Source organism: Galleria mellonella, unplaced genomic scaffold (assembly GCF_026898425.1).
Source record: "Galleria mellonella isolate WM207_F2 unplaced genomic scaffold, CSIRO_AGI_GalMel_v1 utg139, whole genome shotgun sequence".
Classification (NCBI taxonomy): Eukaryota; Metazoa; Arthropoda; class Insecta; order Lepidoptera; family Pyralidae; genus Galleria; species Galleria mellonella.
The window spans coordinates 11119191-11131474 of record NW_026441995.1 but is presented as its reverse complement, the minus strand read 5'-3'; the positions used below and the strand labels follow the sequence as shown (position 1 = coordinate 11131474).

Below are 12284 nucleotides of genomic sequence, written 5' to 3'. Positions count from 1 at the left end.
GTAAATTGCAATTATCTTCGATTTTTATTGTATTCATTTGAATTAAGTCAAATGATAATCCTACTACTATTATAAATGCAAAAGTTTGTGAGGATTTACGTATAGATAGATATTTGTTATTGCTTCACGTTACTACACTACTAAACAAATTTGAATAAAATTTAGTTTACAGATATAGTATATTTTACATAATAATTCACTATAGCTAATAAAGATATAAATAGGATCATATTATTTTTCTTTAATTATATGTTAATTTATTTTTCTCCTTAAATTATAATTAATCTTATATTCTATTTATTGTTACAAGTGTATGTAATATTTTAATATCGTCATATTGATTTTAATTACCTATTTGCATGGTTAATCTTTAATAATAGCTGGAAATAGATCGGATGCATGTGACGAAGGTGTTTCTATAATTATAGGACATTATTAGATAGATGAATTGTTGGAATATTAAATCAATTTGATCCAACCTTGGGTTAGAGCCAATATCATTAATAATAAACTACGAATTTATATCATGATTATGCTGGTATTGTCTAGAATTTAGTATCTCATCATAAAATCTCAGGTTGTTGTTATTATATATGTTATGCTAATCAATCTGTAATATGAACTTTCATAAAATAACATTAGATTTATTAAATTTTATATTTTTTTCTATCTAAAGTGATAAATTTTTATATAAGAAACCTATTTTACTCCTATTTTTTAGACAGCTTACCGTATGTTATTAGATATATTAATTTCTTTGTTAATATACACACAATAGATTATACGATAATGTATAAGAATACTAGCACATTTTATTTAAAGACGCCTACAATGTATTACGCTAGATATGTCACGTGCTTGTTGCTGATCGTAGAAACCTTATCATTAATTGATACGGTACATACTAGAAATGCCCTTTTCACTCGTAATTAATTCCAACATACAGACTTTAAACATTATATCAATAAAATATTAATTTTACAACTTATATGTTACTTCTCCTAATTAACTTCTCTGAAATCACTCCATAAGCGTTCATGTAGGTACTAACGTAACGTACGATGTCTTTGTGGAAATGTATTTAAAAATTATATTGTTTTTTTTTTCAGGAACTTAGGAGCTGCACTATACTTCTGTTTAGAGTGAGTTTATAACACATATTTTTGTTTTAGTATAAAATGAATTCATACATCACAATGAAAACAAAATTATTTTTCACATAATACGGTTTCAAACTCTGTTAATCTAATTAATATAAGTTTTAGTATAATATCAGTTTGCGTGAGTGTTTTCAATTAACGTCTAGTAATATAGATGAATAAAGTGTGAATATTTACAGTTTTTAGTTAGAAAAAAAAATATGTCACATATTTTTTTCTAACTAGAAACTGTATCTATTTATCATTAGCAGTGACGTGGAAAAAAAATAACGGCCACTGTGCAGTCACACGTGAAATTGTCAACTTTCCTGGACTTAATTGACAGGTTGTTTAGAACTGGGCATTTTGTGACCGGTTCTATATCAGTGGTCACGAATTACAATGAACTATATGTCGCTTCAGTATCATTAGATAGGTGGACAGTTTGGAGCACGTCAGTCGATAAACGGTAACCGTATTTCCGACTTTTTAAAAATAGTGCAGTCACCGCGCCTGAAATGTACTTATATGTGGTGTTTCTATGCAATTATTTTGAGAAAACCATACGTACGTGCTTAGATTAGATAATATTTAAGAACTTTGGTGATGTATGATGTGATGTAGTTACATCACCAAAGTTCTTGAATTTCATTCATTCGATGGTTGAGATTTGATCCTAGTATAATAGAAATATTTGTATTCACAAAAAATGTATTAATGCATGACTAAGTACATTTTTTGTGACATATCAGTGATCTAGTATCCATATTATAAATTTTGCTTTGTTTGAAACTAGATAGTACTGGGCGTTAGATCAAATGAATAAATAAAGCAAAAAAAATTATTAGAGTAACATTCTATTTTATCCGCTCACCCTAAAAAGGATATGACAGAAAGATACATCCATACAATATTAAGAACTATTTAGATTTACAGTAGCTAGAGACAACAAAAATAACTGGTCCAACAAACAAGGGTATTATATATATATACTCGTAGTTATAACATCGCGTGATCGTTGTTGTTCCGCTTCCGAATATGCGCAAGAGTTCATTTACAAGCGTGCGAAAAATATAACTGAATATATTATAACAACATCTTTATTTATTCTAGCGTAATGAATTTTGAATGAGAATATTCTGTTATGTGAATAACCCAATAAGATAGCAACGGTTAATTTAATTAAGACTGCACTTATAATCACAGGCGTATTTAAAAAGTGAAATATCGCAAAGGCATTTTTAAGGATATATATGCATCTTTTTTAAAAGCCAGGCCCCGCATGCAAAACAATACTAAATATTTATAATATCATTTGTAATAAATGATTATCACAGCATACGAACACTTACGTTATTAGCCAATAACTAGGAGATTCACTCTCACATTGTCGAGACTATAAATTTAGACTAACGTTTCATCAAATATTAATACACATTTACTTTATATCGGAAACAAAAGGGAAAACAAGTGGAAATGCTCGATACAATACATAAATTCATGAAAATTAAAATGGAAAGTAAGATTGAAGGCAGGAATGGAGTGGAAAGATCAAGGTGTAGTTGTATCAAGTAGCAAGAACAAAGTTGTTATCGTATCAAGAAATATAGAGATTTGCCGAAAATTAGAGTATAGGTCGAGAGTTTCATTAACAGGAATAAACGGACCTTAAAATATAACCTCCTTTTCATTTGTAATTAGTCAACAAATAGATAACAATAAGATTATTTTTTGTTATATACATAGCATTATTTTGCTTTTATAGCTTCTTAAAATATTATATTAGACAGAAAATTGAATAGTTAATTTAATATTTAAAATAATAATAATATATAATTTAATATAAGTCAAACTTATATATGGATATGTTTGATTCATATTATTGTGTATCGTAAAACATAAAAATTCATGTAAATCTCTAAAGTTATTGACTTGCCCCATAAATCGGAAGAACGGTGTTTTATCGGAACTAATCAAAATTATATTGCTGTATTATTTCTTTTCTGTGTACCGTATAAACTGCTATTTCATATAGATACATAAAGTATGTGTAGATATGTATACCAACAAAGTTTTTATGTACAATATATTATTGAATTAGCGGACAATACGTATAAGGCTTGTTATATTGGCAAACTAGTAAGTACATTTTACTCCATAAAAAGTCACTTCAACCGCGAATACATACATCATAACATACATTAATAAACGACGAGAGGTCTCGTAGATACCTTATACTGTAAATATTTTAATTTAGAACGCGGAATAACGTGTTTACAAATAGAATTTTGTTTCGCAACAAGCCGCTCTTTGCTTAGCAACAAATATTTTTTTTTTAATTTTATGACTGCAGGTAACTGCATCATAAAATTAATAGAAGACCAAAAAATCCTATCGGTCGCAAAAATAATTATAAATATAGGCGACGCCTAATGTAGTAATGTCGTAAAAAATATTTGGATGAGTTGTGAACCTACTTTTTTTGGTCATATCCTTCAAACCTTTATTAGCATAGATCAGATACGTTATTGTTATTTTAATCTCAAACATTTGAAATGAAAATAACAGCGATAAGGTATATTCATAATTTCCGATGCATCATGCATAATATCATTCTTAAAGAATTGCAACGCATGAAGGTTGTCACAGGCGGCACAGTATTATTTTGTGATATCGTTGTTCACGTTATGTCTTGGCAGCTTGTTTGCTTTTAACACTTTATTAGAAACTATAAAATATAATAATACACTAAACAGTTGCCAAGTTATAAAATATTGTCTATCAATAAATATTGAGATTAACTGAGTAATGTTTTCGATGGAGGAAATTAGGAATCACCGGTTCCAAATACATTTTTTTATCATATAATGAAAATACAAAACATCAGTCCGTGATTTACTTTTATTAAAGTATAAAGGTATATAAATAATTAATTGAAATGAATGAAGTATATTCATAATAATATAACATTTAGATTCACACTTTTTAATTTTTTTTATTCTTTCCTTTAAGTCTAACCTTCCTTTTTTTTTAATACTTTTAGTATAAAATGAATAGAATATTACGTATAAATATGCGAAAAACTAAATACACTCTCAGAACGCAATCCTGATTTCCCGTCGCGCAAGTCTGAGCCTAAAATCAAGTAATTTTTATTGTTAATTATTGTTATTATTTTTAAATATGTGTCAACAACGCGAAATTTTAAAATTAAATATGCAAATTAACATTTTGCATATCGATTACAAGTTTCAAAATAAAATTATCTGGAGCTTTTTAACAAAATTTTCCTTCTACTACAGCTTTTTTTAATAAATTCCTTTACATTTTGTTATTTGCTACGCTCGTAAAAATAATTCCGGCTTTAGAACTACATGTCATCTGTCTACATACAGAATTCAGTGTATCACAAACAAATGTGGGTGTGACAGAAATGATAATTGTCTCAGAGTGCTCGCGTCATACGAAATTATCTCGGCGACGCGTAGACACCTGTAGCATTGCGTGCCAAATCAAGTATGATTTGGATATGTCTTTTATTGAACAATTCATTGCCACAATAACTAATATATAAATATGAAGGTGCAAATATGAGAAGTTTAGTTTTTGTTTCACTAAAGTAAACAATATAATAAACAAATCAATTCTGTTTAATGGTAAGCGATTACCGTAGTGCAAGCGGGCACTTTTATTATTAGAGGCATTGTGTATGTGTGTTTCCGATTTTGATGAAATATTATCACACTTTTAAGAACCTAAACGGATACAAATTAAATTTGGAACAATGATAGATCTTATATATATAATTTATTGCAAATATATATATAAGATCTTATTAAGAGCTATTATATACATAATTTATTACAAATTATTTATTATACTCATTCACAAAGAAATAGCGTGATTCTATATAAGTAATATAATTATTTGATTGTATTTTTAAATATGTGTGTATGTTTATGAAGTCTTACAAAATAACTTATAACATATATAAGAGTTGTAAATGTTATATATATAATATAAATTAATGCATATAATAAATTATTTAAAAAGTCTGTGTTTGTTATATTACTTGAACATTATGGAAATATACTGTTTATTATTGTAAGTTCATTCATGTTGATCTAATGAATTTGTAATGACAGTCGGATAACTTTTGATAGAAATGTTAATTTATTTTATGTCGCTCTGTAATAGATATCTCTAAATATATGAAAGTTATTTAAAATCTATTTACTAATTATAAAAATATTTAGGACACTTATAAAGATAGTTAATTATTATCATTACCTGAATTGATTTATTTATTGAGGTACACCAACAATTGTTTCCACAAAATAATGTAAATATATATACAATTATGGAGCTTAGAACTAAGTGTAACAATTTTTTATAGGCAAACACAGCATATATTGATACATGTATAACAATAAGTACAGTAAGAAATATATATAGCTTACAACTATTATTAAAATGCTTAACAACTAACAATTAAAGCCACCATATCCATAAGCAGATCCAGCAGCACGACTCATTTTATATATTTATAGATATTTCGTACAAAAGCAATTGGAGTATCGAAATTAATATCGACCTGGTCACTGCAGCTATTTAAAATTTTACAGAACCTTACTATTGGAGAATTACTACCCAGAACAGTTCTTCTAAATGAAGGTATTAGCGGAATTATGGGTCCACGAGGTAATCTAGAAGGGACTTGCAATTTTATAAGGCTTAGTAATCATTTGAGTTGATTTAAGTTGATGAAACATACCTACCCATATAATGTTTTGTTTAACTAAAATTAAGTAATTTATAAGTACTATAAAGCGAAAAGAAAACTTAATTTAAACATAATGAGTTACGTGAAGAATAATTAAATACTTTTTACCTATTTTTACGAACTAAAGTGCTATGCACTTATTAATAAAGGCAGTTCAAAGTATTCGAATATAATGTAAGAAATAAGTACTCATATAAAGAAGTAAAACTGGTGTTTTTTTTTCTCATGACTTTGACAGCAAGAGTATATTTCAAGATTTTTGTTTTCTCTTTATAAAAGTGATATTTCTGTAGTAATTTCTTATTTTTGCTTGATACGATATGAACATGGTAGAGATCTTGGAAATTGTATAAAAAATGTATTTGATAAGTATATATACTTAGCAATTGTGAGTAATTGGCGCAAATTTGTGTCTTCTATTGTAAAACGCAATATCAACAATAGAACGAAATTTTCTTTATAAATGTAACTCTGGGTCAAGAACTATGTGATCAAGATCACTGGCTTGTATCCAAAATCTATCTCTTTTTAACACATTCTTGCGTTAAACATGAGAAAGGGACAACCTTATATTACCCGAACATTTTGTAATAACACATCAACGATGCGCGACGCATAGAATTTATTTTGCAATTCGTTTTATGTCTTGTTGACTCTTGGTGACCTTGAACCAATCGTAAATATATTTTTATTACCCATTATGAGGAATTTTTATAATGTTTTGAAGTTTCTATCTCATTGTTTATCTACAACCTGTCACGTGTCAATCTGTATGAATTACATTCTGATTAATTAATTTGGACAACGAAACATGTAAGTCCAAAATAAAACGTTATATTCAGATAAAATATTACAAGATTAATTAGTTTAGTAGTCAGTATAAATAGATTACTTTTGAAGTACAATTAAAATATGTAAATTATATTATATTAGATATTATGTGATTTAAATTTTTTAGGATATTTTAAAAATAAAAATGAGAAGATATCCCTCTGCGGGGTCAATATACCCCAGCGTAAAAGTGAGAGGTAAGATGATGAGGATGTAGTCGAGTCAGTCTGCTCATTCACCAGACATTTAATTACGATGGTTTTAGGGCCACCGCACGGGGCCGCGTCAATTTAATAAAATTTTATTATTTCGTACACCTTTATTCCTTCCTTTTATGCAACCAATTCTAACCTTTAGAGTCAAGGGGAAAGGGATTGTTAGTCATGGAGACTGAGAATCCTATAGCTAGCAATATACCCAACCAGGTCGACCTCCTCGCGGTTCTCCCTGAAAACTATCATGCTTAATTCCTGATGAATTCATCATGACGGGCTAACTGGATGGATTTTCACCCATCAAAAAAAAACCTTCAGAGTCGTTTACCTTAACACTATTATTAAAATGATTTAATGATAATGAAAGACAATAAAGGAGAAGAAAAACTAACAAAACATAAATGTATTAGATTTCGGATTATAATAAGAAATAGGTATCGACCAAAATGCACAAAATTGATTTTTTTACAAAATAGAGAACAAATTAGTATAATGCTCAACCTATGTATTATGTAGGGATCCCTACAAGTATTTTTAGAAACGATGAACGCTTTCCCATATTATTCCAGTGGATTTGCTTTATATTTTCACTAATGTACACGACATTTCGAATATTCTAGCAACTTGTTGCGTTATCGTTTTGTCCCGATTTCTCTGTACGCATACAAGATGTAATACAATTTGTGGTTATGCTATAGTCATGTTCACGATGGATCATCAAATAAATCGAATATGTATTTCAAACCGAGTAAATAAGAAATGAAAGTGACTTATTTAAACATACAATAAAGGTAACTAAGTCAAACATACAATGTTTGACTACCCCATTTTATATGACAGTTTAGTGCGAAGTTTAACAGACTAAATTGCTAGACTAGGCTGTATTGCTCTATAAAAACACTGACGGCCCATCCAATAGAATTGCCCTATAATACATAAAAAAATTTGCCAACTTGCTATCGGGCAAATTATTGGCGAAACGAAGGCAAGAAATACGTATTCGAGACCCACTATACACTCCAAAGAATTAGCGTCGAATTTAATGCGACCCTTCACTGACGCGGGGTTTCTGTGGTAACCCGTCTTAGATCTCGGCGCCCCTCAGTGCTGCCCGACCGGCCCCCAACTAAGACTAGTACTGGATAGGACTGTCATTCCCAGATGGGAATTGGGATTTTTTTACAGTCCATCGTTGTGGAATATCCATGGATTTATGTTTATGGAGCTATTTACACCATATTATTATTAACAATCTCTAGTTAAATTCAACTCATAGAAAAATAATAAGTACTATATAAAAATGGCTTATAAGATATTATATTTGATTATACATACTACATGTCCTAAAAACTAGATTGGCTTTTTGAACGTAGCTGTTAATTTATCGACAACGAAGGCCGATCGAAGTAAATGATACCTGACTCTAAAACCTGACGAAATAACTACCTACACCAACAACTACAATCTAACAACACACATAAATGACGTAAATGACGCATTTTAAGTACTAAAGTAAACACAAACTTACCCACAATGGAAAGTGACGCCCATCGGCTGGGCATGTTTCGTAACCCATTAGAGCATCGTCAATAAAAAGACAACGTTGACACAACGTAGCTTTTAAGAATTGTTCATACTGAAGTTTTTGTAGCTAATTTAATTATAATAAGACAAGTTACTTTTTATATAAGATTAGATGAGAAAATAATAAAAAAAAATGTTTATATTATAGTTGATGATAAAAAAATAGAAGGCAAAAGAGGAAGGGGAAGAGCGAGAAGTAACTACATGGGACAGATAAAAGAAATACTAGGGATGTCGTATAGGGAGGTCAAGGATATGGCCAGAGATAGAGCTGGCTGGAAGAGGATGCATGAATTATGTGCACCGACAAAAGAAAACTCTTAAATGAAAAGAGAAGACAGTTGATAATAAGTTTCGTAACACATTAAAGCATCGTCAATTATACGACAAAGTTGACTTTATGTGTTAAAGATTATCAAGCCTTTTCCATGGTATAGTTTTAGTGCATCTTAATTCTTTATGACATGATTATGAAAAACATTACTCCGAGGAGTAAACAGCGCTGAGTATGTGTACAACAGTAGGTATGTTTTTTATTATAAACTACGAGTAGCACTGAGGAAATCCTGAAATATATGCAACACAAAGCAAACCATTTTTGGGAGGAAGGGATTGAGAGTAATGGTAATCTAATTTAGCCCCATTGCTAGTAATATACTATCGGGTTGACTTCCACGCGGTCCCCACTGGAAATCTCTTTTTCTCATCGTAACATCACATACGCACTCGTGTGACCTTACCTTTATCTGCAACTCTTATATATTATAGTATTTTTTACACATTATATTCATTTTGTATAAGAATAATATGGACAATTAGTCACAGACACGTGCCGCCATTGAAAAGAGCGTGAATGAACATCGCCGCGCTCTCCTCCGTTTACCTTTTATGACATGCGGCAAAGTTACGAGTATAAACATGAATGGAATGACAAGAGGTGATATATTAATGTAATTCTCGAATGCCTTAAAAGTAAATCCCTATATACAACCACGGTAACGGGATTATGCTGTCTAGATCAATAACCTATTCCAGTCCATTTTTGAATGGTTACAATATGTCAATATAGTTTTTATTGAATATTTAGTAGGTCTTATACATATATAGTCTAATCGTTTTTTTTTTTTAATAGTTGAAAATGGAATGATGCCCCCCTCTCTCCGTCTATGCTAACGGTACACAATGGCGAGGCACCAACGGAGGATGAAACGATGAGGATGAAGGCGGATCAGTCAGTTCATCGTGATTGAGTGGTAAGGGATTGTTAGTAATTGGGTCTAATAGTCCCATTCTTAGCAATAAACTTCTCAGGTCGACCTCCACGCGGTTCCCCCTGGAAACCATCATGATTTGCAGGTCAGTTGGCCCACCATGATGAATTCTTGTCGAATTCATCATGGTGGGGCAACTGACCTGCATTTATTCTCACCTATCATCTTTCACTGGTGCCTCGTCGGTGTATACCGATAGCGCGGGCGGGGTTACTATTTTATTTTCACCCCATCACACATCTCAAAAAGCCCATCGTGATTATTTTCTAGTGAATTAACCACCATAGTGTCCAGGGGGTCCGCGGGGAGGTCGACCTGACTGAATATATTACTAGCAATGGGGCTATTAGACCCCATTATTAACAATTCCTTCCCTCCGGTGTAATAGTATTATAGGTATTAGGTTAATAGGTCCTGTACATAATCTAAAAGTGAGCTTGGTTGTTTGTAGCCTCTTAATGACCTAAGAAGTTTGTTGTGTGGTCCCGGCATAGAATGGACCACCTCGTCCTTTCCTGTGGGTGTCGTAAAAGGTGACTGAGGGAACTTAATAGCCGAGGGATGAATGGATGGGCAGCAGCGTCCCTCTTAAAACATCACCAAAACCTAATGCGGTCATCGACCCATCTGCCAAGCGTGACAACTATTGGCAAAAGTCCCTCTTACGGGGAAGGCGTATATATAGCAGTGGGCAATTAATGGCTGATATGATGCTTTAAGGTGAAAAAGGATAAAGGTTTAATTATCATTTTAGATTATTTAATCAATATAGTCCGATCACGCGGACAAAGTCGCGGGTAAAAACTATTAACTTGTACGAGATGGACGTTGAGTATTGTTTTGTTTATTTTGGCATGCTCACACGCTAGAATTAGACCGTTTAAATTTAAAATAAAATATACGAGTAGAACAAAATAATGGAGTAGCCATTACGATTTCCAATGTCATTTACCTAACCTAATCTCAAGATCTGCACTTTAAATACAAAAAACGTCCAAATTGAAGGCACGATTTCGTTTTGGGCGTTTTCTCCCGAATCCGTATCCGTGACAATGATAAAATCGACGTTTTACATACTCACATCCGTGAAGCCACAAGTGACAGCATGAGCATTAGCATGCGGTGCAAGCCCTCAGAGGAGCGGTCGCATGCCTTATTAAACTGACATACTTATAAATATCGATACATGCAATTTGATCGTAAACGAAAACGATAGTGGATACAATTTCAATATCTCCTTCGTAATATGTTACTCGTGTTCGGTATATGTATATAGTCTAGATAATTTTTAAATATCATTCTTCCTTATTCATTTAAATGAGGTTAACTTATAAAAGGATATGCCATATTCTTTTAAAGATAATAACAATATTGAAATTTGGTTTTAGTCATCGTGGTTTTTTTTTAATGGAAGATAATGAAATGGTAACTCCGCCAGTGCCATCGGTATACACTGGCGGGGCACCAGTTAGGGATAATAGGTGAGGATCAAGCAGGTCAGTTAGCCCACCATGACCAATCTAACAATAAATCATTCACGATGGTTTCCAGGAGGAACCATGAGGAGGTCGACCCGACAGGGTATATTGCTAGCAATGGGGCTATTAATCCCTATTACTAACAATCCCTTCTCCCCCCCAGTTATCATAGTTAGGCGTTCCTTTAACAGATGGTCTATGTACTAAATAATACGAGTGTATACTAAGTGATCTGTGTTTATCTTCATAATGCATAAATTATCATAAAAGAGGGTCCTGAGCCACCTGCATCCAATGACTTCTTGCAATACATCATCGTCGTCAGGTCCTCAATCTATTTTTTGGTAATCATTCTACACTAAGTTTGCCTGTATAGAAATTCTATAATAATAAAAAATTGAAAATTTGTTAAACTCCAGTTAAATCCTTTTACATTTGAATCACATATTTTGAGAAAAAGTGCCCATGAAAATACTCGTATGAAGAGAGAAAGTTTAAGGTTAAATCACGTTAAACAATTCTCTTTAATCTATTCTAACAGAAACCACATGCTGACATTTATATAAACGTATGTAGTTACAAGTTTTAAATGAAATAACGTTTAATGTTAGAATTTACGACTTATTTATTACTAGACTATGGTTTTGCCATTTACATTTTGCTTTTACAATAAAAAGAATCCAATATGGGCTATTTGTAAACAAAATGTTACTCAAATTTGTTCAGCTGTTAATCGTATTTGATTCAAAATTTCCAATCATTTAAACACTTTTCCAAACTCTCAATTAATATTAGTAGCACATAATTATTGATCAATAATACTTACGATTTGTTTTTATAACTATCAATAACATTTTTCTATTTCATTTTTAATATCAGTTTTATGTTATAGTTGTAAAATAATAAATATTTATTATAAAATAGATTATAGTTAGTTATAAAGACAAACGAATTCTCAAATTCAAGTACATATATTGTTTAAT

The 12284-nt window shown here is 31.1% G+C and overlaps 1 protein-coding gene across 4 annotated transcripts in view; it reads left to right on the top strand.

The window, feature by feature from the left end:
• LOC113511563 (extracellular serine/threonine protein CG31145) overlaps positions 1–12284 on the top strand; it is a 108776-nt gene that overhangs the window by 42277 nt on the left and 54215 nt on the right. For all 4 annotated transcript variants that reach the window (XM_026895220.3, XM_026895195.3, XM_052903312.1 and 1 more), the window contains exon 2: positions 1110–1142. Coding sequence is in view for 3 of the 4 variants with exons in the window: in XM_026895195.3 (XP_026750996.2) it covers positions 1110–1142 (33 nt within the window). In the remaining variant the exon portion in view is untranslated. The remainder of the gene's footprint in view (positions 1–1109; positions 1143–12284) is intronic.